At 40.9% G+C, this 25,503-nt stretch overlaps 1 protein-coding gene across 3 annotated transcripts; it reads right to left on the reverse strand.

The window, feature by feature from the left end:
- Positions 1-1,532: 1,532 nt before the first annotated feature.
- BCL2L12 (BCL2 like 12) lies at positions 1,533-23,275 on the reverse strand. 3 transcript variants are annotated; one of them, XR_004256778.1, is made up of 7 exons: positions 21,895-23,275; positions 20,012-20,379; positions 10,558-10,719; positions 6,659-6,765; positions 3,164-3,415; positions 2,235-2,349; positions 1,533-1,707 (listed from the first exon to the last, which is right to left on the reverse strand). XR_004256778.1 is itself a non-coding variant. In XM_032234561.1 (7 exons), the coding sequence occupies exons 2-7, from the start codon at positions 22,047-22,049 to the stop codon at positions 2,302-2,304; spliced, it is 1,092 nt and encodes a 363-aa protein (XP_032090452.1). In that variant the 5' UTR covers positions 22,050-22,124; positions 22,886-23,275; the 3' UTR covers positions 1,533-2,301. The 3 variants fall into 3 exon arrangements, 2 of the variants coding, with proteins under 2 accessions (XP_032090452.1, XP_032090454.1); XM_032234561.1 differs by having other exon boundaries at positions 1,533-2,349; positions 21,895-22,124; positions 22,886-23,275; XM_032234563.1 differs by having other exon boundaries at positions 1,533-2,349; positions 21,895-22,124; positions 23,230-23,264.
- Positions 23,276-25,503: the final 2,228 nt, after the last annotated feature.

Below are 25,503 nucleotides of genomic sequence, written 5' to 3' on the forward strand. Positions count from 1 at the left end.
ACAGGAAGTTCCTCGGTTGAATTTGCAGTCGAGCTTCTATGTTCTTTTTCCATGTGATTTTTTCTGACCGTTCTAGCTCGCCTCTCTGTGGAAGTGCGCAGAAACGCTTTCATTGGTCCTTTGCTGGCACGATCGAGGTCAACCCGCCTCCTGCTCGCTCGGGACCAGTTTCGATAACGTTTCTCTTAAGTGTGTGTATGATGTGCTTGTACTGGAAAAAAAGATTGGAACTGCTCCGTATGCCGTTTTGAGGAACGGAGCAAGTAGCAATCATGCACCTAAAGATGAATTTCGGGGGAGTAATTCAGGGGTCATTCAGGAGAACAAATCATTAAAAAAAAATATGAACATTTATATTCAAACATCTCCCGAGTTTTAAATTATTAGATTAGTTTAAATTTTCTTCTGCAATGTGGTGCACTAAAGCTATCCTTGGACTGTAGAAAGTCAGCACCCAACCACTCTCCTAGAGAATGAAATATTTTTGGGAATATTAAAAAAAGGCAGGACAGAATATTTCCCCTAAAGGAGAAATGGAGAGAAAAAATATTGAGGCAGAAACCAACAAGAGTCTCTCTGCCCCAAGCACAAACAGACTATTTTAGAAATGCAGATTTGGTAATCCATTCAGAAAGACTGGGCCAGATAGAAACTCCAAATAAGCAATTAGGCCCACAAGATTAACTCAGACACTGAACCTAGGATTTGCGTTTCCCCTTCTGCCTCCACAGCCAGCCATGACCCCATAGAAATCTGACAACAGCCATTAGAATATTACAGGATGTTCTTGCACAGGAATGGGAAGCTCAAATCGTGGCACGACAAAACCGCGCTAGTCAAAATCGTGATAAAATCGTGGTGCTAAAGCCGCGACGTCATCACCGCGCGTCATCAAGGCCACGACAACAGCGCAGCAACAGAAGGGCGCTTTAAAGGCACCGCGGCAGAAAGCCGACTTCAATTAAGGTAAGGGTTAGGATTAGGTTTAGGGGTTTGTTTTAGGGTTAGGTTTAGGGTTAGGTTTAGGGTTAGGTTTAGCGTTTAGGGTTAGGTTTAGGGTACTGAGTGCTTGGGAATGCGCGAATTTGCCCTCCGCGGTTATGTCATCGCGGTAGGGTCGCGTTTTTCCTTAGCGCTTAGAACGGCGCGAATTAGTCTTCGCGCTTATGTCTCCGCGGATAAGGGCTTCGCGGATTTGTGGTGGAACCAGCTCAAATAAGGTATAAAACCCACCCACTCTCAACTCCATTTTGTCATTGTCCCAGAACTGCACACCGTGTGTATTGGTTCTGTTCACCAATAAACTGAATCTTTCCAATCAGCCTCCATTTTATTCCCAGCTTGGAACTGGACTTGGATATTTCTTCCAACACAGGACTTCCAAACTTCAGTTCCATATTAGCACAGCCAAAGAAGAGTTGGTTATGTTTCATCAAATCATTAGAATAGGCTTGTCCAAAGAAAAGTACTAAGAAAAATATTCGACACCAAAATATAATCTTTAAATTTTTATTTAAAAAAAATCACAGTGCTTCAGGGAAGCTATTGCTGTTAAACATGCTTCCATATCCCTGAGTTTTATATTAAGTTTCTTTTCTCCTCCTATTTACACAGAGTCCCACTGAAATTAATATGAGTCTCCTTCAAGTTAGTTTCACATAGGAATTCTTTTTCTTGTTCTAAAATCCCAAAATTTCTCAAGAGCACCTTAGAACAAAAAAAAAAAGAAAAAGAAAATCAGAACAAGGCAAAGGAACATCTAAAAATTTCCTTTCATCCATCTCAAAATAGGGATAAAATAAGATTTGAGTGTATCTATTTAATCTCAAGTATAGAAACTGAAGAAAGAAAGTTTATCTTGAGTGAAAAGAAAAAAAAACAACCCTTCCTCAGTAAGCGCTACTTGGAAGAACAGAGGCTGTCACCAAGGGCATCACTTTTCTTGCCTCTGATGGTGGGCATCTCTAAAGAACAGCCTTTCAGAAATACTTTTAACAACTGAAAGGTTTATGAGGGAGTAACTGCTTCATACTTTTGCAGAAATACTTGACAATAAAATTTGGCATACTGTGGTCAAATTTTGCAATTCATTCCAAACACAGAAGATTAGAGTTGCTTTCTGCTAATTCTTAATATCTTTGAACTAGCTTCAGTCATGGCTACTAAAACAAATGTCCCTTTGGATTTAGCTTAGGTGGAAAGACACAAAGATCTTTAGATGCTAGCAGCTCTACCCTGCACTCAGTCTTCTGCAAACAAGATTCATCATGAGAGCATTGCCACTGATGCACAGAAGTTTGTTCAGTCAAGTTGCATGTCAAATATCTCCTCCTGGGCTACAATGTTCTCCTATAAAGAAAAGAAAAATAAAGAACAGCCATTTTCATTTCACTGTTAAACTTCCTTTCTTTCTCTTTCTTCCTTTCTTTTTCTTTATTTCTCTCCCTTTCTTCCTCCCTCCCTTCTTTCATTTTCCATTGTGTCACGCTCCAACTTTGACAGCAGACAGAATTGTGACATATAGTGTGGGAAACCCTCTTGTTTTAGAAGACAAAAACATGGCTCAGTGTATTTGCAGCAATACTAATACATCATTATTATTCCATTGGGATATCAAAAATATTAAAATGTAGTCCCTTGACAAGAAAATATCCCTGTAGTAATTTATAATAATGAACCTTTTCTTTTTATGTAGGAAAAAATAAATTGTCAGCTGCCATTCTGCAACATAATTGTATTTGATAATGCAGGGATAGAGAACATGTTCATTTTGTGTGTGTGTGTGTGTGTGAGAGAGAGAGAGAGAAGGGGGGGAGGGAGGGAGGGAGGGAGGGAGGGAGAGAGAGAGAGAGAGAGAGAGAGAGAGAGAGAGAGAGAGAGATCTTCTAATATAGAACTAAGATGCTTTTGGTATGAGCTTTTAGCTGCAGCATTTAGACAATGTATTCAGCTAAATAGGGTGTCCAATTTTGTAACCCTCAAAAGCAGACAATTTACAGAAGAGATTACTGTTTTTCCCCAAAGTATTTAATCAGACCTCGTCATCTTAATTATATTTTGAGCAAAATAATCAGGATTTCTTTTCTGTTTCATTTTTGGGGCCCTTTTTATGTGATCTGGCCTAGCATAAGTAAAACCCAAGGAAACATATTTCTCTACATACCCAACCACCTTGCTGTTGCAGCCAAGGTATGAACATATCCATATACTGCAAACTGTAGCCCATGAGGGTATGTACGGTGTGACTGTTGATGCCAGCCACTTTCCTTGTGAGTTCCATGGTAAGGGCTAACTTGGCTAACTGAGGGCTAGAAACTCCAGGTGGGGTACGTGATGTGAAGGCTTCAGCCAGGTGAGTAAAGCTGCGGTAGGAGAGGCGGGAGATAGTGTTGCGTAGCAGTGGGTCAGCTTCAATCTGCCAATGAAAGAAAATGACATGAATGGCAAGAATTTAAATGTTAAAGGAAGCTTTTTAAGGGACAGCTGTAATTAAAGAGAGGTGATTTCACTGTGCCCCAGATAAGAAACGTCTGAGTTGGAAGGTTGAGAGGAAACCTAATCGGAACATTCAAATATGTGAAATGTTGTTGCATCAAAGATGAAGTACAGTTATTTTCTTTTACCAATAGGAATTGAATGAATGTCAATGGCAAAGGAACAGACAAAACAATAGGAACACTTTCTTATTGATAAAAGAGACTTATGACTTGATAGAGGTGAAAAAAATAATGGCTGGACAGCTGTCTGCTTGAAGTGCCTGAGTAGGACTAGACAACTTCCTATTCTTAGGAACATTCTACTATTTCTTATCTTTCATTTAGAAATTCTACCTCAGAAAGTTTATGGAACTCAAGGGTATATTCATTAAACAATATGTACTTAACAGAGTCATCCTTTTAAAAAAATCAATCTAGTCCAGGAGTGAAATGCTATTTTTTTTACACTTTTTCCTTTCTTGGAGAGTAAGAAAATATGGTTTCACAAATAAAAAACCCTGAGCATATCAGTCGAAAGGAAAAGAGAATTTGGATAGCATGCATACAATAAATCCTACTATTTTCAATTATATTCTGCTTTTATAATGTTTCAGAATTCAGGTGGTATATACACATTCTCAGAGGTTACTTATCCCAAAATTAATCAGCCTGTATTTGTCTATATGTCTATCTATATGAAGATACACTTTTATTGTCTATGTGGGACGAAGAAAACATAAGATCCCATAATTACATAGTTGATCAATACCACAACAAATATAAATATTTGTTTTACATATGTAATTCAATTCTAGAAACTTTTTATCTAAATGCTTTGAACACTGGAGTATCCATAAGGGATTTGCAACTTTGGATTTGCAGTAGCTCCAGCAAAGGTATATAAACCAACTCTGAATCTTGAATTATCTGCCTCTATGGTACTTTCTGGAAAATATTACAACTATTAAAAATGATGAGAAAAGGCTATATAAAACAATGTCTCTTGCAAAAATACAAACCCTATACAATGTAGAACTTCGGTTCAAGTGCCCTATTTGCTGGTGTAGAAAGTTTGTGGATATGATGAAATGGTATATTGTTGCTTGAGTGTAGGACAACTAAACATTTAATTGGGCATTTCTTTATTAGACAAGTAGAGCTATATGAACTACAAAAGAGAAGCAGTGAGGGATGGGCAGTAATCAGCGGGACAGGAGAAAACTCATTTAACAAAAGCAAAGACGGGCGGGGGGAATTAAGAGCAAAAGTTTACAGTATGTGAAGAGAAGCACTGATAAATATTATGAAAAAGAGTCAATCTATAAATAAGCATGATACTTTGTTTCTTTAAATTGAAGCCATTTATACCCATGTTATCTGTTCATACACTGTTTTATTAAATACTGTAAAACTTTAATTTAGTTATAAATATCAGATCCTCCAAGTGATTGAGAAACAGTTTATATCAAAACCACCCCCATCCTAAGGCAAACCAAAGTCGCCCTGTATTCTGAAATTCTGGACTAAGAAATAAGAAGTAAGCTATTTTATTGAAAGACTTTTATGATAGTTGCTGCTTTTTATCACAAATGCTTCTTTTTAAAGTTTTACATGTATGTTCTGTTAATTCTCTCATTCTTAATTGTTTCTACCGGTATACATGTCTTGAATTTATTGTATTTTTATTTTTTTTATTTTCCCATCTTGAGATGATTGTAGTCATGAAAAGCACTGAAAAATATATTAATTGAACAAGTAAATTAATATGGCTACATTCAGCTAGTTATTGGAAGATTTACCATATTTTTTGCACTATAAGATGCACCAGACCACAAGACGCACATTAGCTTTAGAGGTGGAAAACAAGAAAAAAATATCTGCCTCTACCTCCCAGCATCCATCCAGTATTCATCTGGCTAGTGTCCTTGCAACAATAACAAACAGCCTGGTCAGCTTCAGTTATCACAGCTCTAGCAACTGGCTTGACAGGGCTCCACTCCGTTGTGCCCACCATCAATCAACTAAGCTGACCAGCTGCCAGGGAACACTGGAGGCTTCGCTGTTTGGCGGTTGGATCGGCCTCCCAGAATACTGCTGATCAGTTCTACGCAGCAGGAATAGGCGTCATTCGCTGCCGTTTGGCAGCAACAAACAGCGGCGGCAAACGGCGAGCCCCCCTGCCTATAACAGCTGATCAGCGGTATTCCAGGAGGCTTATCCAACTGCTGATCAGCTGCTTGGCAGCGAAGGCTCCAGTGTTCCTTGGCAGCGGCGACAGGCAGTGCGGATAGGGCCAACCCTTTCCCCCACACCACAATATTTGCTCTATAAAATGCACAAATATTTCCACCCACTTTTGGGGGGGGGGGTCTTATAGTGCAAAAATATGTATTTAAAAAGCACAGCTTAGCATTCAGTCAGAGACAGTGTGGTAAATGATCTGTTTAGTGCAACTATAGTAAATTGTACTTTTTTCAGAATAGATCATCCCTAAATAACTATTAGGGTTTTGCAATTTTACAGATTTGATTTTAAAAAATGCTTTGGAAGGTGTAGAAAAGCATGAAGTCTGAGACTCAATAAAGTCTCGATATCTGTTTCTACAATTCCTCCAATGAGTTGCAGACAGATGCTGTATTCTGACTCACTCTGAAACATTTATTCCAAATCAAATCTGAATTACACAGTCCAAAAAGGAACCCATGCCAAAAATATGACCAAAAAAAATTCCCCAAACTGCCTTACTCCACATACCTAATTAAATGTTAAGTTCAATAAATCACAAAACAGAGAAAAACAAATAGGTAGATTCAGCTGTGCACGTTTATATACACCTGTTAACTTCATGTATCACACAAAACAAATGACTTGAATATGGAACCTTATATCCCAAAAAGCTGCCTACTTATTTTGAGGTAAAATGGGCAGGCTATAAATTTTATAAACGAACAATAAAAATAAATGCAGACAAAATAGAAACATTAAAGATAACAGGAACTTATTTGAAGACTTGGGGAAAGTCCAAGATTTACAAAACATAGTCAGAAAAAAAGGATGAATATATTTGGCATAGTAACCCAACATAGTATAAAATTACACACAGCAGCCACAAAACACCTAGTGCCTGGCTCTGCACTTTGAATATCAATACTTTATGCAGTAACTCTTTGTTGCATGTGTACCTTTTTATTGAAGACAGAAGCCTGCTCTTCCAGAAGGGCAACCAACTTCTGAAGGATTTGTTCTTTCTGTTTCTCATCCAATTGTTCTGGCACTTGTTCCAAGGCAACTGAGTAAAACATATTATTGTCATTCCAAAATATAAACAGTATTTCCCTGCCACATAGATGTCAAAATAACGGCATGTGTATTGTAAAGTCATTGTATAAATATTATGTAATTTGTCAGATTATATAATATTTAAGATCTGAAGGAAATATTTATATCACTTTATGATATCAAGGTGTACTTGTAATCATTTGATTTCTATCATCCCATAGCTACTTATTTATCAAAGGAAGACTAGTTTTCCCCTAAACAATTTAGATAAATGGAATTAAATTAAATTAATAGTTTAATTTAAAATGGAGGAATCTATTTAGATTTGTAAGATTGCTGTAAAAGGACATGAATTGTTTCATCTAAGCTTCATTTTTCAGGGGGAAAGATTATTTTAAATTCTGAGTCATTTTTCTTTCCATATGATTTGATATATACTTCCTCCAAAACTTAGTTCTCTAATCTGGTGCTTTTCACATGTATTGGCCAAAAGTTGGCTGGAATATTGAGAAATTAAAGTCTCAACAAAACAGAAAAGTTACAATGAGTACAGGAAACACCTGATTCAAAGATCAAGAAGGGATTTCTGTGTTATCACTGTTATATACCCAGAGTTTTTGAATGAGGCAGTTTAAACACACAAGAAAATAGACCTCCGGGGGGAGGAGCCTGTCGCCGAGGAGGGCTCAACCGAGCTCCTCTCAGAGATCTGGTCTGTATATCTAAATAAGGTCATAGATATCACCCCTTTTTGGCATAAAGGAGCAGGGAGTAGCTCTGTGTGCTAGGGTCTATTCGTAATTCACAGCCTTTCTCTTTTTTTTTGGCTGTGGACAGAGATTAGATCCAGCGTGAGCGGAGCTTTTATCTCCAGCCAGTTCTTCTCAGCTGCCTTTTTTTGGCAGCCCTAGACAGGCGACCCCCCCCCCCCAGGACAAAGCAAAGTTGTTTGAAGCTAAGATTAATACGGGCGGGTCCCACCCCTGTGAGATTTATGCTTTTATTACTATCGTAAATACCAGCACCATTTGTCTTAGAGGCTTCTTTGTTTAAACGGACTTCAAAATGGTGATTTCTCTCCGTTGGTGACTGATAGGGGATGTACGTAGCCGGTTTTACCTTCCTGCAGACCGCTCCTTAACAAAATAATTTTTTTTTTGTTTTTTTGGAAACAGAGGGGAGCGAAAGCGCTGTTTATTTGTTTATTTATAATGGCACCCAGGTCAAAATCGAAGCGTCTCTCTACAAATGTGCCTAAAGAATCTGTGAATGAGCTTAAAGAATTTACACTGGCATTGCAGCCCTTGTCTCCTACGCCCTCTACTGGAGAATTCTTAACACAGGAATTTTTTTTTCAAATGTTTAATGATTTTAAACAAGAAATTAAGGAATTTGTATTGGAGCTATATGGTGATTTAAAGTCTAAAATTGACCAAATGAAGGCGAATACGTTTGCAGCCGTGTCTGCCCTGTCAGATTATACCGCTGAAATAGAGAATAAATTAGAAAGTTTGGAAGAGGCTAATTCTAATTTGACTACTAATATTCAAATATTACAACAAAAAATTAGAGACACTCAAGAACAGCTCGTTATGATAAACTTTAATAAGAAGGCATTCGCAATAAGAGTCAGAGGATTCCGCGAAAAGGAGCGAGAGAATCTGAAACAGACCTTTGTTGAAGCCCTCAGCCATGCGGTGGGAAGCCCGGAACTTAACTTTGATTGGCAGATTCGGAAAATTTATCGCCAGAATTCGTTGGTAGCGGAACAGCGACAGCTCCCGAGGGACATAATTATATATTTCTCCACAAAAGAATCCAGAAACGCGATCATGCAAAAATTTTACAATAATAGTTTGAGAGTTGATGGCCAGAACTTGATTGTCTTCAAAGAAATACCTTTCCAGATGTTAAAGGCAAGAAGGGACTATACCTTTTTAACTAAAGAGCTTAGAAATCATCAGATTCAATATAAATGGGAGGCCCCAGCCGGCATTACGGTCACATTTGAGAATCAAAGACTTCGTCTCAATTCTGTTTCGGAGGCTCGAGATTTCTATTACAAGACTTTGAAGGTGGGACTTCCTGATTCACTTGGAAAAGAGGAGAGACAAGCCGAAGGAGAAGGCAAGCAACAGACCACATGGCTGCAAGATGGAGGGGGTAGCTCCCCCTCCTTCGGAGAAGCAGAAAAGCGGAGTTTGAGGATTTAGACATTCTAAAATATTCACTAAAGTTGTGGATTGAATGGGGGTTTGCGACCTCTCTCCGGCAGAAAAAGCGGAATTTATTGGTGGGGTGATATTGAATGTATATATGTAAAATGCATGCAGAATGATTTACGCTGTTTAAATCTTGTTAGAAGGGAAGGTTTGAAGAGATTATTTTAAAATAGAAGGTAAACTGATTCTTGCTGAAACTATTATTTGAATATGTGGAATGATCTATGCTAGTTAATTTTTATTAGAAGGGAAAGCCTGGTGAAATTATTTTGAGCTAGATTTTAAACTAATGTTTGCATAAATTTGATAGTGGCAAATATTTGAGAAGCAAGGGATGAGGGTAAAATGCATGCGGAATGATTTACGTATATTGGTGGGGTGATACTGAATGTATATACTGAATGATTTACGTTGTTTAAATCCTATTAGAAGGGAAAGCTGGTCGGGATCATTTCAAGATAGAATGCAAACTGATTTTTGTGTAAAGTAATACTTGATCCACGCTGCTTAAATTTTACTAAGAAGGGAAAGTTTGGTCAGATTATTTTGAATTATTGTTTGAAATTAAGGTTAAGAAAGGGAAAGTTTGATTATTCTTCTGTAAAGTAATATTTGAATATGTGGAATGATCCACGCTGCTTAAATTTTAATAGAAGGGATTATGTTTGAGTTAGATTGTATATTGATGTCTATACAAATTTGGATAAATGTTTATCTGAATACAAGGTTAAGGAAGAGGAATGGGAGAGTCTACAGGAGGTCGGGGTAAATAACAAAGAAGCAAGAGACGAGAATAAAATATAGATAGAATGACTTATACTATTTAAGCATAGATAAAGATGGGGGGCTGAGCTTAACACAAAGAGTTTCTTTTTTTTTCTTTTTCTTTTTTCTTTGTTCTTTTCTTTTTTTTTTCTTTTTTTTGGTTTTTTTCCCCTTTAATATATTACTTTTATTTTTAATCCATACGAACATAAGATACTTTAGATAGAAGGCAGTGCCAGGTGTGGGCCCTGGGAAGTCGGGAGGAGTAGGGATGGGGATTTATGGGGGGTGGGTGGGTGGGTGTTAACATAGTCGCAATAAGAACAAGAATGCACTTATATACGGTTGTTCTTTTTTTTCCCTTTTTTTCTCTTTTCTTTCTTTATATATTTTTTTTCCTTGGTTTATTTTACTTTTTATCAAATTATAATAAACAACACTTGAATAAAGGAATACACCAAGGAGGGAGGTAGAGGGAAAGAGGAGGGAGGAGTAAGGAAGGAGTAAGGGGAATGCAAGGAGGGTGTGTTGGGAGTAAGGGGAGAAGGAAGGTTTGAGGGGAAAGGGAAGTAGGAGGGGAGCGTTAGAGGGAGGAAAGGAAAGTTGGAGGGGGTAGATGGGGTGTATGGAGGATGGAAGGGTCAGGTGGGGTTGTGAATGATGAGTTGTGTTTTCTTTTTTATTTTTATTTTTTTTATTTTTTTTATATATTTTTTTCTTTTATAGAAAATACCCTGTATATAAGTGATTGTAAAATGGAATGTGAAAATGAATAAAATAGATTTAAAAAAATAAAAATAAAATAAATGTAGTACCTGAATTGTCAGAGATAGTATCTGTGGAAATTGTAATGTTTGGATCTTTGGGAGAAACTGAGCTTTTTGCAGCTATAGGGCTAATCCGTTGTTGGTGTTTCACAAAGTAATCTAGTTTCTGAGCCACCAGAGTATAAAACTCAGCATCCTCAGCTTCACCATCTGGAAAAAAAGAATGGAAAGTTATTAAAGCAAAGTGCACACACACAAAAAATCAAATCCTATATCAAGGAGGTTACAGAAACAAGTGAACAGCAAAAGACCAAAAGGTCAATACAGTACTGTACTAACATGATAAAAGTACAGATTCCATCAAATCAAGTCCAATTTCTAGTAATACCTGAACAAGTCTGTATAGTTTTGATAAGAGCAATAGGGAAGTGTTTTGCCATAGCTTTCTTCTAAGATCTTTTTTACTTCCCATTTTACTTTAAATCAAGATCTAAGCAGGTGTGCTCCTACTTAGCCTTTTGATATCAACCAAACCAGCTAAATGTTGCCATCTACTGAGGCCATGATAACTTGATTATCTGTCAAATAACTATGTAATGCTTGTTCTTCTGTACTTTATCAGGAAGATGATTAGAGATCCAGTTTTATAGCAGCATTTTAACCATAGATTGAAAATTGATTATACATAAATAATTGCACTTAAAGTCATTCCAATAATTATTAGAATTATGTAAGAGAAAATAATATTTTCTTCTGATGAACTTAAATAGAAAATTCCATTTAGAGGGGATAATTTGGAAGAAGTGATTTTCACTTTTAAATATCAGAGATTTTGAATTCTGTTTAGAAAGCAAAAGATTTTGAGAAAAAAAAAGAATTGGAAGAAAGGCAAATGCAAGTGACAATGAGAGATGTGACTAAACAAATGCCATAGCAAATACAATATATTTAAGATGATACCTTGTTGGGTGCTACAGAGGTGAAGTGTTTCAAGCAATTTGAAATTACTTTTACGAAATCGTAAGAATTAAATTCCTGATATAGAGTAGCATGGAAAAGCTTATCTTTCAGATTATATAAACAAGTTACACTGCTTTTTAAAGGAGTTGGACTGGCAATAGAAAGGTTCAGTTCAAATTTACCTTAATCATAGAAGCTGCCAGGATCACTTTGAAATTATCATTCTCTCTCAACCCAACCTGTATCATAGGATCATTGTTGGGGGAAAATATTGGAGGAAGATCAGCTTATATATTATTTTGAGCTCTTGAATGGGCCTGAGTTCTAAATCTTACAAATAAATGTTTATTTCAATAAAGGATCACTCTGTCCTGAATGCAGAATATCATATTATAAAAGTACTCTATCTTTTGGAGTATAAGAAGCACCTTTTTTCCTCAAAAAAGAGGCTGAAAATCTGGATGCATCTTATACATAGAATATAGCATTTTTTTGGTTTAGGTTTAGGTTTTGTTTTATTTATATGCCACCCTATTCCCAGCGGGACTCAAGGCAGCGCACAAACCCAAAGGGGGAAAGGGAAACACAGAAACTGCAAATACAAGCATTTAAAAATAACCAACAGCCACACAAATCGAGAGGGGAAGGGAACTCGTCAACCCCAGGCTTGCCGACACAGCAAGGTTTTAACAGCTTTTCGGAAGGCCTGGAGAGAGGTGAGGGTCCGAATCTCTGCGGGGAGTTCATTCCAAAGGGCCGGACCTGCCCCAGAGAAGGCCCTCCCCCGGGTAATAGCCAGATGGCATTGGCTGCTAGACGGAACCCGGAGGAGGCCAGCCCTGTGTGATCTAGTGGGTCTTTGGGAGGTAATTGGCAGCAGGCGGTCTCTCAAGTACCCAGGTCCAATACCATGAAGGGCTTTATAAGTGACAACTAGCACCTTGAAGCGTATCCGGAGACCAATCGGTAACCAGTGCAGCTTGCGGAGGATAGGTGTAACGTGGGTGTACGATCGCTCGCGCAGCTGCATTCTGGACGAGCTGAAGTCTCCAAATGCTCTTCAAGGGCTGCCCCATGTAGAGCGCATTGCAGTAGTCCAGTCTTGAGGTCACGAGGGCATGAGTGACTGTTGCGAGTGCCTCCCGGTTCAGGTAGGGACGCAATTGCTGCACCAGGCGAACCTGGGCAAATGCCCCCCTGGTCACAGCTGACAAATGATGTTCTAAGGTCAGCTGTGGGTCCAGGAGGACTCCCAAATTGCGCACCCTGTCTGAGGGGCGTAAAATGTCACCCCCCAGCCTGAGTGATGCAATACTAACCAAATTTTTGGGAGGGAAACACAACAGCCACTTGGTCTTGTCTGGATTGAGCGCAAGCTTGTTAACCCCCATCCAGACCCTGACAGCCTCCAAGCACTGGCACATCATGTCAACCGCTTCACTGAATTGGCACGGGGCGGACAGATACAACTGGGTATCGTCCACGTATTGATGGTATTTTATCCCGTGCCGTCGAATGATCTCACCCAGTGGCTTCATGTAGATGTTAAACAGGAGGGGGGATAGGACCGAACCCTGTGGGACCCCATATTTCAGGGGCCTAGGGGTCGACCTCTGCCCCCCGACCAACACCGACTGCGACCTATCCGAGAGGTAGGAGGAGAACCACCGAAGGACGGTGCCTCCCACCCCCACCTCTCGTAACCGTCGCAGAAGGATACCATGGTCGATGGTATCGAAGGCCGCTGAGAGGTCAAGAAGCACTAGGATGGAGGGATGACCTCCATCCCTGGCTCTCCAGAGATCATCGGTCAGTGCGACCAAAGCGGTTTCCGTGCTGTAGCCAGGCCTGAATCCAGACTGAAAGGGATCCAGATAATCGGCTTCATCCAAGGACCGTCGGAGCTGAGAGGCTACCACTTTCTCAACAACCTTCCCAATAAAGGGGAGGTTGGAGACTGGACAGTAGTTATTCACGTGACCCGTCAAAACCGCGGTCCACAAAAGCGCGATCGACGAAAGTGCGCATTTGACGTCATCACAGCGCGACGAAAAAAATTAAAAATTGAAATAAAAATTAAATTAAAGCAAGCCGATTCACATAAAGGTAAGGGTTAGGTTTAGGTTTAGGTTTAGGGTTAGGTTAAGGGTTAGGGTTAGGTTTAGAGCGTTAGGGTTACGTTTAGCGTTAGGTTAAGGGTTAGCGTTAGGTTTAGCGTTACGTTAACGGTTAGGTTTAGGGTTAGATTTAGGTTAGGTTAAGGGTTAGGTTTAGGTTTAGGTTTGGGGGGGTTAGGGTAAGGTTTTTGCTTTATTTTTACATTTTTCGATCACAGCGCGATGTTTTCGTCGCGCTGTGATGACGTCAAATGCGCGCTTTCGTCGACCGCGATTTTGTCATCCGCGGTTTTGTGGTGGAACCGTTATTCAAAATGGCTGGATCCAGCGACGGCTTCTTCAGGAGGGGTCTCACCACCGCTGTCTTCAATGCCGGTGGAAAGAAGCCTTCCCGAAGAGAGGCATTCACCATCGCCTGGATCCAGCTCCGTGTCACCTCCTTGCTGTTCGCGACCAGCCAGGAGGGGCACGGGTCCAGTACACATGTGGCGGCACTCACCGCTCCCATGGCCTTGTCCACTTCATCAGGAGCAACAGGTTGAAAGTCAGTCCAGAGATGTCGCTCAAGACCTTCCCCCGGTACCCCGGCTGGCTCTGCGCAATTGGAGACCAGGTCCATCCGAAGCCGAGCAACTTTGTCCGCGAGGAACTGGACATATTCCTCTGCTCTACCTTGTAGGGGGTTATCCGCAACCCTCCCATTTAGGAGGGAGCGGGTCACCCTAAACAAGGCGGCAGGGCGTGACTCAGCGGACACTATCAGAGCGGCAATATAGGTGTTCTGTCCGTATTGCCAAGAGGTATGCTCCGATGCAAGCTTTTAATAGTGCTCGGTCTGACTCGGATTTACTGGACCTCCAGCGGCGCTCTAGGCATCTCTTTTGGCGCTTCATCTCCCGGAGGTCCTCGGTAAACCAAGGGGCTCTCCTGGATCCACTGCTGCAGATCGGCTGTAAAGGCGTAATCCGGTGGAGAGCCTCAGACACTGCCGAGTTCCAAGTAGCAACTAAGGTCTCCACCAGACTGCGGGCGAGAGTGTCAGGCATAACACCAAGCGCTGTCTGGAAACCCTGAGGATCCATAAGACGCCTGGGGTGGAACCACCTAATCGGTTCCTCCTCCCTACAGCGGGGGATTGGTCTCCGAAAGTCGAGCCTCAGTAGGAAGTGGTCCGACCATGACAGGGGCAAGATCTCACTACCCCACAAACCAAGATCACAACTCCATTGCTCCGACAGAAGTACGAGGTCGAGTGTGTGACCCGCTGAGTGAGTCGGACCCTGGATTACTTGGGTCAAGCCCATGGCTGTCATGGAAGCCATGAACTCCTGCGCTCCATCAGAGTGTTCGCCAAGCGAAGGCAGATTGAAGTCCCCCAGTATCATAAGTTTGGGGAACTCAACTGCCAGCTCAGCTACTGACTCGAGGAGCGAGGGGAGGGCTGTCGCCATGCTGTTGGGAGGCAGGTACGTTAACAACAAGCCCACTTGACCCGCAAGGTCCATCTTCACCAGCAAGGACTCACACCCGACAAGCTCCGGAGCCGGGATCCTACAAGGAACTAAAGACTGTCAGATAACAATGGCCACTCCCCCACCCCTTCTCTGGGATCGCGGTTGATGAAGCACCTGAAAACCCTCTGGGCACATTTCGGTGAGGGGGACTCCTCCCTCCAGGCCCAGCCAAGTTTCAGTAATACATGCCAGGTCTGCCCCCTCGTCTACAATTAGGTCCTGGACGAGGGGAGCCTTGTGAACCACAGACCTGGCATTTAGCAACAGCAACCTGAGACCAGGGTCCTGACTACTCACCCATCTGGCCTTGGAGTGGAACTCACAGAGCCGGAAGGAGGGATCCCTCTGACATAGGGAACCCTCCTTCCCCGGTAATGGCTCGCCCTGAAGTTCCCGCCATATCTGCCCCTCCCCAATATGACCCCAATATTCTGGCCCACTCCCGCATCTATGGTCTCTCCACCCTCTCCCCCGGCCGCCGAATTCACTGAATTTTTGCCTCCTGAAGCCCCGCCCCCTTCACAAAAATGGTCACGTATACCCTTATGGAGGCTTTCAGAGAGCTCATGGGGGATGGGGAGGACAGAAATGAGCAAAAAACTGGATGTTTCCCTCCCCCCCCCAGGCCCCAGCAACACTCTATGCATGCAATTTTTTTGACAAAAAACAGGCCCGTTTTTGCAAAAAACGCCCCCCCCAAGCGCTTTGCACGCCCCCCCCCCTCCCAGGCTATTCATGCCTTTTATTTGAAAAAAAAAATTGGCCCGTTTTTGTGAAAAACTGGCCATTTTTGGGAGGGTTGCAGAGTGCAAAAACTTTTTCCCCCCTTTCGGAAAGCTCTTTAGTTAGAGTGATTGATGAAAATTACGTTGTGCTGTGCCAGCAAAAACAAGTCTTAGATGCGGCAGGTTGTCAGCGATTTCCTTCTACAGCACATGGATAAATACACCTGGAAACATCTACCTACCTACCTACTCTCTCTCTCTCCCCACCTCCTACTGTATTTCTCTCTCTCTCTATCCCTCTATCTACATACCTACTCTCTCTCTCCCTACCTACTGTATTTCTCTCTCCCTCTCCCTACCTACTCTCTCTCTCCCTACCTACCTCCTTCTGTATTTTTCTCTCTCTCTATCCCTCTATCTACCTACTCTCTCTCTCCCTACCTCCTACTGTATTTCTCTATCCCTCTATCTACATACCTACTCTCTCTCTCCCTACCTACTGTATTTTTCTCTCTCTCTCTCTCTCTCCCCCTACCTACCTACTCTCTCTCTCCCCATCCCTACCTCCTACTATATTTCTCTTTCTCTATCCCTCTATCTACCTACCTACTCCCTCTCTCCCTACCTCTCTATCCCTCTATATACCTACCTACTCTCTCTGTCCCTACCTCCTATTGTATTTCTCTCTCTCTCTCTCTATCCCTCTATCTACCTACTCTCTCTCTCTACCTCCTACTGTATTTATCCCTCTACCTATCTACTCTCTCTCTCCCACTCCCTACCTCCTACGGTATTTCTCTATCCCTCTATCTACCTACCTACTCTCTCTCTCCCTACCTCTCTACCCCTCTATATACCTACCTACTCTCTCTCTCCTTACCTCCTATTGTATTTCTCTCTCTCTATCCCTCTCCCTACCTACTCTCCCTCTCCCTACCTCCTACTATATTTCTCTCTCTACCCCTCTACCTACCTACCTACTCTCTCTCTCTCCCTACCTCCTACTGTATTTCTCTCTCTACCACTCTATCTACCTACCTACTCTCTCTCCCTACCTCCTACTGTATCTCGCTCTCTATCCCTCTACCTACCTTCTCTCTCTCTCTCCCTACCTCCTACTGTATTTCTTTCTCTATCCCTCTACCTACCTACTCTCTCTCCATACCTCCTAGTGTATTTCTCTCTCTCTCTCTCTATCCCTCTATCTACATACCTACTCTTTCTCTCCCTACCTCCTACTGTATTTCTCTCTCTCTCTCTCTCTCTCCCTCTACCTACCTACCTACTCTCTCTCTCTCTCCCTACCTACCTAATGTATTTCTCATTGTCTCCCTCTTTCTCCCTCTATCTACCTACCTACTTTTTTTTAAAATTTGCCTCTTTTAAACTTTCGTGCGTCTTATACTCCGTGCATCTTATACTCCGAAAAATATGGTATATTTAAAATGGGAAGTGATTGTAAGACTATATTAATATTGGAGTGGGAGTGTTATTTTTACATCATGACATCAGTTTGGGGATCTAGGGGTAAAAAAGCAAGTTATATGAATATTCTCAAGGGGAAATTCAATATTTATGAAACAATTGGAATTTTTGAATGACTTCAGATTTGCCCAATAAATTACTACCAGTATTGCCAAGTATGAGCTTCACCAGGAAAGCAGTAGGTGGTAGAGGTAGAAATGGTATACTTGAAATTGAAGGACAAGATGCTCTAAGTCAGTGATGGTTAATCTTTTTAGCACCAAGTGCTGAAACTGGAGCATGCGCATGCACACGGGTGCGCCAGAACCCGGAAGAGAGTAGCTAGCTAGTGCACATGCACGTCAGACCAGCTGTCCAGCGTGCAAGAGTGCAATGGAACCTGGAAGAGCACCTGGCAACAGCATAGAGAGTGTGTGCCGCCTCTGGGCAGCATGCCATGGGTTCGCCATCATGGCTCTAAGTATAATTTCCTTAATCCAATAATTATTTTTTTCTAGAGAAAAATATTGTATATTTTCCATTGATTTAGGGAGTATATCCACCTTTTTTATTCTTCGCCTACCAATAGAATTACTTGAAGCTCAAGGTTTCCTGAAATACCCATATTTAACACCTATCCAATCTTGCTTTAGTACAAGAATTGGGCATTTTAAAGATTTTTAGACTGCTACCTGTACAGTTTATTTACAGGTAATCCTCAACTTACAGCCACAGCCAAATTCACAATTTCTGTTACTAAGCAAGATAAAATGAGTCATGACTCATTTTACAATCTTAAGCAAACCACTAAAGTTATTAAGTGAATCATGTGCTCGTTAAGTGAATCTGGCTTCCCCCATTCTGCTTGTCAGAAGTTCCTTAAGAAGGTTGCAAATGACAAGTCTAGGAACCTGGGATGCTGCAACTATTGTAAATACATGCTGATTGCCAAGCACCCAGAGTTTTAACATATGTCTGGAGGGATGTCATCAGTGTGAAAACTGGTCACAAATCACTTTTTTTCAGTGCCGCAGTAACTTCAAATCATCATCACTGTCTACCATGGACCTCACCCATTCTTAAGAGGTCCATAAAGGGGGCATGCATAAGCGCACCAACGTGCCTACTGACCCTATCTTATTGTCCCCATTTATCTGTTTTGCTTCCTTTGTTCATGTTTATTGTTCATATCTATCCTTGTTGTTTTGTATATGTTTGACAAACAAACAAACAAATAGTTGTAAGTCAAGGACTATAGTATTTCTTAATTTTTCTAGCTTGGTCATGGGCAGTTGGGCATGAGGAGAACATTCAAATGTTCGGATTGGTGGAGGAATTACTATTCTAAAGTCAGTCCAAAAGCTTAAAACTGCTTTGTTTCAGTGTAAATATGTAGAATATCATTTTCCTAAATTCTGTTATCTATTGTCCAATTTTAATTGACTCAACAACATGAGGCCTACAATCTGTCTAGCTAAGGGGAAGCCATGAAAAATGTTCTTGAGCTCTATGAAAAAAAGGCAGGACAATATTTTTTTTAAAAAAAGGTTTAAAGGTTTAAGAGTTTTTTAAAAAAATTAGCAAACATAGTTATAGTCTACCAATCGAATCCCTCAAAATAGCAATATAAATTGCTTTCAAATTTATTTGCTAAGGCACTATTTGGAGAAGTCAATAATTTGCCAATCAGGTCTTATAAATAGGTAACTTCTTGTTCCTTTGGGCGCCAAGAATAAGATGATCTTTGAGTATATGCAGAGAACTATGAAATGATCTGAAGTGGCTTTCAAATAGGTTATGGAAAGTGGGAAGGACTTCTACCTTGGTCTAAGTGTATTAATAAGATGACTCTGGGGGCTGCATCCAGCCTGGAGTCAGAAAGTTCCCATTACTTCAAGAAAGTTGAAAATATATTAAAAATAAGCACATATAAGCTCAATGTGATATAATGACCATAACACTCATCTTGGAGACACCAAGACTCAAATCTTTGCTCAAAATGAACATTGGAAAGATAAAACATAACTTTATCTTATTCTTCCTCCAAGAAGCCAAGATATACCATGTTTCCCCGAAAATATGACTTACCCTTAAAGCAAGTCCTAGCTTGGTTTTTACACGTGCGTCCAATACAACCTCTACCCGCAAATTAAGCCCTTATTAAGATCCCGCACATCCCTGGGTGCAGGGGTGGGGCAAGGCACACTGGTAAAAATTAAGCTAGGGTAGGGATGCGGGTGGTGGAGCTACCCTACTTACCAGTCCTCACAAACCCCAACACCTGTCTCGCCTTAGAGGCCCACTTCTTTTGCGGCTGCTTTTCGCCGCTCACTTGTGTCGCCCCTGGCCTCAGTTTTGCCATCAGAGGCCTTCCGGAAAGCCCTCTGCAACCAAGAAATGAGGTCCAGATTGATGTGCGCATCGCCCCTGGCCTCTGTTTCAGTGTCATAGCTTCTGGAAAGCTCTCTGCAGCCGATAAGAGAACTCCGGATTGATCCAGACCTGTGAGGAGGTGCTGCGTGCATCAATCCAGAGCCTGTTTCTTAGCTGCAGAGGGCTTTCCGGAAGGCTCTGATGGCGAAATGGAGGCTGGGCCCCAAGAAAATAAGAACGGGTCTTATTTTTAGGGAAACACAGTATTCCCATCTATCTTTCCAAACGAGGCTTGAACATCACAATAAAGAAACAAGAAGAAAACAGAATAAGGAGCAAAGCGTCATACTGCCTGTTGTCTGGGCCTCTTCTGGTTCAGCTGCCTGCTTTTTGCAATAGCAGGTGACAAGAGGCAAAGTGTCAGGCCGCCTGGGGGGAGCATTGGGGTCCGTTATCTCTGCTGAAGCAGACTTCTTCTTCAGGAAGCCCTTGAAGGAGAAGGGGCGCTTGCGGTGGGTCCCTTCAGGTCCTGGCTTAGATTTCTTTAAAGAGTCTCCAGGGCAGGGCAGATTGTCCGAGAGTCCTCGAGAACTGGACCGCTTCTGCAACAGGTGCTTAATGCTGGTGCGGAAACCATGTTTTTTCCCTTCCGCAGAGTTACTTCCTTCATGGGCAGGACTGCAGGCAGGACACTCTGGAAAATGTTCCACAGGGGACCTGTAGACAGAAGAAAGCACACTGAGAATGGGAACCGTGGTCTGTTGTTCTACTCTTCAACCTCCTTGGTTCATTTTTGTCATTTTTTTGTTTGCATATATTTCTTCACTTATTTTGTAAAAGATATCTCTGAGCTGCAAAGCCTCATGAAACTGAAAGAATAGAACAGAATAGAATAACAGAGTTGGAAGGGACCTTGGAGGTCTTCTAGTCCAACCCCCTGCCTAGACAGGAAACCCTATACCATTTCAGACAAATTGTTATCCAACATCTTGAAAATGTCCAATGTTGGAACATTAACAACTGCTGGAGGCAAGTTGTTCCACTGATTAATTGTTCTCATTGTCAGGAAATTTCTCCTCAGTTCTAAGTTGCTTCTCTCCATAATTAGTTTCCACCCATTGCTTCTTGTTCTGCACTCAGGTGCTTTGGAGAATAGCTTGGACTCCCTCTTCTTTGTGGCAACCCCTGAGATATTGGAATACTGCTATCATGTCTCCCCTAGTCCTTTTTATTAAACTAGACCTATCCAGTTCCTTCAACGGTTCTTCATATGTTTTAGCCTCCAGTCCCCTAATCATCTTTGTTGCTCTTCTCTGCACTGTTTCTAGAGTCTCCACATCTTTTCTACATTGTGATGACCAAAACTGGTTGCAGTACTCCAGGTGTGGCCTTACCAAGGATTTATAAAGTGGTATTAACACTTCACGTGATCTTGATTCTATCCCTCTGTTTATGTAGCCTAGAACTGTGTTAGCTTTTTTGGCAGCTACTGCACACTACTGGCTCATATTTAAATGGTTGTCCACTAGGATTCCAAGATCCCTCTCATAGTTACTACTATTAAGCAAGGTACCACATATTCTTTACCTGTGCGTTTTGTTTTTCTTGCCTAAATGAAGAACCTTACGTTTTCACCATTGAGAAAATTACAAGAAAGTAATAAAATTGTTTGTGAGGAGCAGCAAAACAACACATATGGTAAAGGGTTGGGGAAATTAGTTTAAAAAATGAAGCAGGGGTAAATATTGAGGTAGGGAAAAAACTTTAGCCATATAATATTAAAAGGATGGATTAAAGAGATGGATACGGTAATAGTGTTCTGGAGAAAATGAGTCTCAAATTGCTATTTTGTCTATGAGGGCAGAGATACTTGAAGAAGTGTTTTTAAAAAATTCTGAATATCATAGCATTTCTTGTCAAATTATTTAAGCTTCTTGTCTCTCAGTTTTCAAACTTCTACTTAAAATCAGAACACTTTCTATTAGGCCAGAAGATTAACCCCATAGAATCCAAAACTAGAATTCAAATTACCATCTATAGATTATTAGATTTCTGCTCAAATCCCACTATTTCACTGTTTCTCAACTATGGCAGCTTGACATTATTTAGGCTTTCTCAGAATTCTGGTAGTTGAAGTCTGCACATTATCAAGTTGCCAAGTTTGAGAAATCCTGCTCTGTTTATTTCCCTTCTTTGCAGATAAATCGAATCTTCAACTGTAAAAGCCATTACCTGGACATGTAACTTTGGGGGTCATGGTAGCCACGACCGACATGTCCTGGGGCCCCATCCTTTCCACTGTTTAATGCTCCTTGCAAGAATGCTTCCAGCACCAGTCGTGTTTCCTCAACCACCTTCCTTCTAGGGGGCACTGGGCTTCCAGCCATGAGCTTGGAACTATGAAAGGCTGGGATGGTACTTCAAAGCAGGGAAGAGACCTTTCTTCTCCCAACTACCATTACCTGTGAAAGGGAAACAAACCCACAGAAAATACTGTATTAGTTTTTACTCTGCTGGCTGCTTTTTTTCATCATCTCTTGCACCTGCTTTCTCACTGTTTCCCTGGACAGTTCTTAACACACCATGGTCACATTCCCTTTCTCTCCTGAATTTGCAAGAACTTTATTCAGCTTATGCCCAAAGTTGAACATATCTATTCATCCTTCCTGTGGGATCCAGAATCAAATCACGCTAGGATGGTTGCTGTGCCAAACAAACACACATACTCAGACAACACTTGCATCACTTTCAATAGAACAATAGAAGAAAAGCCACTTCTTTGCTCCACATATGATATTCTTCTTTTAGGATTTTTATTTATTTCCTGTGTTTTCTCCAATGTAGGAAACATAATTTTGGACTACATAATTTTGTTTATCTTCGCAGCTTTCATGGGAAGTAAATTACATTAAGAGTTAATATCAAACAGTTAGTTGTGTGATCAAATGGAGATTTGGAAATAGGTCTCTCCAGTCCAACCATTTAACCCAGTGTTTCTCAACCTTGGCAATTTTAAGATTCCTCCATGTTGGTTGGGAAATTCTGGGAGTTTAAGTCCATACACATTCCTTTATCTTAAAATTGCCAAAGTTGAGAAACACTGCTCTAGCTAATACATCTCTTCTTCTGCCTCTTTCATATGCTTCTTAAAACTTCCTTTACAATTCAACCCTGCCACCATAATCACTACTGTCTCAAAACCGCAGCAATACATCACACTTACAATACCCGGAACTGGTGTTTTCTTATCAGATCTTTCGATTTATTTTCAGATCCTCAACTCAGTTTCGGTCTAAAACTGAAATCCAAACCCAACCTCTAGAAAGAGGCAAATTGAAATGAGTCCGGCGGAATTTCTAGAGCAGACGGGGTGAAACCTGCATTTCTAGCTTCTCCTCATTCATTGCCTCTCTCAGCCCGAATCTCTTCTTCCACCTTTTGCCCCTCCCCACCCTATTTTGGGATAAAAAACTCCGTTTCAGGGTGGACTGTGTCCGCTAAGCCATCACTCTTCCCCAGGAGAATAGATTTAACCCACAACCACTAGAGCAGAAAAAAAAAATCTACTCAGCCCGAAATATTCTCCAGCTCCTTCAAAAAAGTTCCTCTTGAAGTTTGCCCTACCGGTCTGCGCATGCGCACATCATTCTCCGCTGCTAAGTGGCAGTTTCCTCAAACTTTCATTCCTCGGTCTTCCGCGAAAAGAAATTAGGCTGAGACCATGGGCTCTGCAACCTTCGTACACGGCTGCAGCCATGGATGCATGCAAGCTCTGTATCCCGGGGGTTATCCCCCCCACCTCACCCACGGATTGCCCCTTAGGAACTGAGTCGCTATTGTAATGGTCAAAGCTGGAATCAGCTAGATTGTTTAGACTGAAGCAATCAGAGAATATTTTTTTAAAAAACATTCACCATCAGGAAGATAAATAAATCGTATTGAAAATGTCAAACAGAAGGGACCTGCTGATTAAATGCAAAGGCTGATGTAGCACAAGAGAAAATACATCTGTTAATTGAGTTTGGAAGTATGTAGAATGTGTAATTGAAGGGTATTTTAAACATCTTAAAATAGTATGTTATATTCATTTTTAACTTTTTTTTCCATAAGGAGGAAAGGGAATCTTTGGCTGTGTCCTAATCATTTGTTGTTGTTGTTGTTGTTGTTGTTGTTGTTGTTATGAGATGCATTTGAGATAGGGCATACATACTACCCGACCAACAAGGTTATCCAGGGCACTTTGTGCCCAGCTAAGATTTATTTTGAATCTAGCCCTGTTTTTTAAGCTACCACTGTAATAACTGTATTGCAGTGTTTCTCAACCTTGGCAATCTGAAGATGCATGGATTTCAATTTTGGGAGTTGAATTACACTCATCTTCAAGCTTCCCTAGCTGAAAAACACTGCAACATGGAAGACAAACAATCTTGCTCCCTCACTCATCAGTCTGTTTTCAAAGGATGGCAGGAATAAATATTTATCCTGTATAGAATACAATTTTTAAAAAGATGGAATATGCTCTTCAAACCACACTTTGAATTCCACTTCCACAGAATGCCACCAAGCCCAAGCTCATGCTTGCTAGTGCAGGGTTAGTCATAGGAGAACTTTTAATCCTGGAACTATTTTATGTAATTATTTATTTCACAGATGTATATGATTGCCTATGTAAAATATATGACCCCGCATGGCTAGCAAGATTAAAAATTGATGAAATGATAAGATATACAAAAAATATAAAATGCACAGCAGCTGAGAAAATTATAAAAGCAATAATTATCATTCACCATAAACAGAAAATGGCTTCATTGCACATAAATGGCTGCAGGATTGCAAGCACAAAGCCAAGTCCTCAGGCCTTTGCAGATCTTTAGGTTTGTATTTATCCAATGTCCTTTGATATCTTTTAAAGTTGTAGCCATTACCATATTCCATTTTATGTTTATCTAGATATAACCTGAGATGAGATACCAAGGTTTCAATGTTGTAAATAATGTATCTTTTTATTTTCAATAAAGATAACTTCATATTCAAGATGACTCAGACAGTTATGGATATTATCTGAAGAGTGTGATACCAAAGCAACTTCAACTGAGATGATGTAAGATGTAACATGATATTTAGAGAAAACAATGGACAAGTGGAAGGGAATATTCTCCACATAAGGGCCGAGGTGGCGCAGTGGTTAAATGCAGCACTGCAGGCTACTGCTAGATCAGCAGTTCAGCGGTTCAAATCTCACCGGCTCAGGGTTGACTCAGCCTTCCATCCTTCCCAGGTGGGTAAAATGAGGACCCGGATTGTTGGGGGCAATATGCTGACTCTCTGTAAACCGCTTAGAGAGGGCTGAAAGCCCTATGAAGCGGTATATAAGTCTATTGCTATTGCTATATAATATTGGTAATTACATGCAACTTCAAGTTTACCTAGGATATAGAGGTAAAGACTATTAATTGGGTATATAGAAATACAGATCTTGGAAGGAATCAGCAAGGGAATTAATCTGCTGACATTGTATTTTTGGATTACCAGAATATTTTTGACAAAATATCTCGCCAATGACAGTACGAATAGTTGTCACTCAATAAAATGTGAACAGACCAAATTTTGATTAACAGGGGGACATACAGTTTTGTAGAGGCAAATGATGCAAGTTGAATCCTACTGTGAGTATTGTGTCCAGTTCTGTGCACCTCCCTTCAGGAAGTACTAATTAAAATCAGTCCAGAGAAAAGAAAATAATCAAAATGATCAGAAACAAAAAAATGTGGACCATGAGTACTGAAAACTGAAGGTAGTTTCCTGCCATTCTAATATAGGAAACAAATGAAAACTATAGTC

The sequence above is a fragment of the Thamnophis elegans genome, chromosome Z (assembly GCF_009769535.1).
Source record: "Thamnophis elegans isolate rThaEle1 chromosome Z, rThaEle1.pri, whole genome shotgun sequence".
Classification (NCBI taxonomy): Eukaryota; Metazoa; Chordata; class Lepidosauria; order Squamata; family Colubridae; genus Thamnophis; species Thamnophis elegans.

Coding starts and splice junctions, on each gene's coding strand:
- BCL2L12 (XM_032234561.1), bottom strand. CDS start 22,049: ATGGCTGGAAGCCCAGTGCCCCCTAGAAGGAAGGTGGTTGAGGAAACA. Junction 6,766..10,557: donor TACTATCTCTGACAATTCAG/GTACTACATTTA, acceptor TGTTTTACTCAG/TTGCCTTGGAACAAGTGCCA. Junction 3,416..6,658: donor CTTCTGTCTTCAATAAAAAG/GTACACATGCAA, acceptor TTTCATTGGCAG/ATTGAAGCTGACCCACTGCT.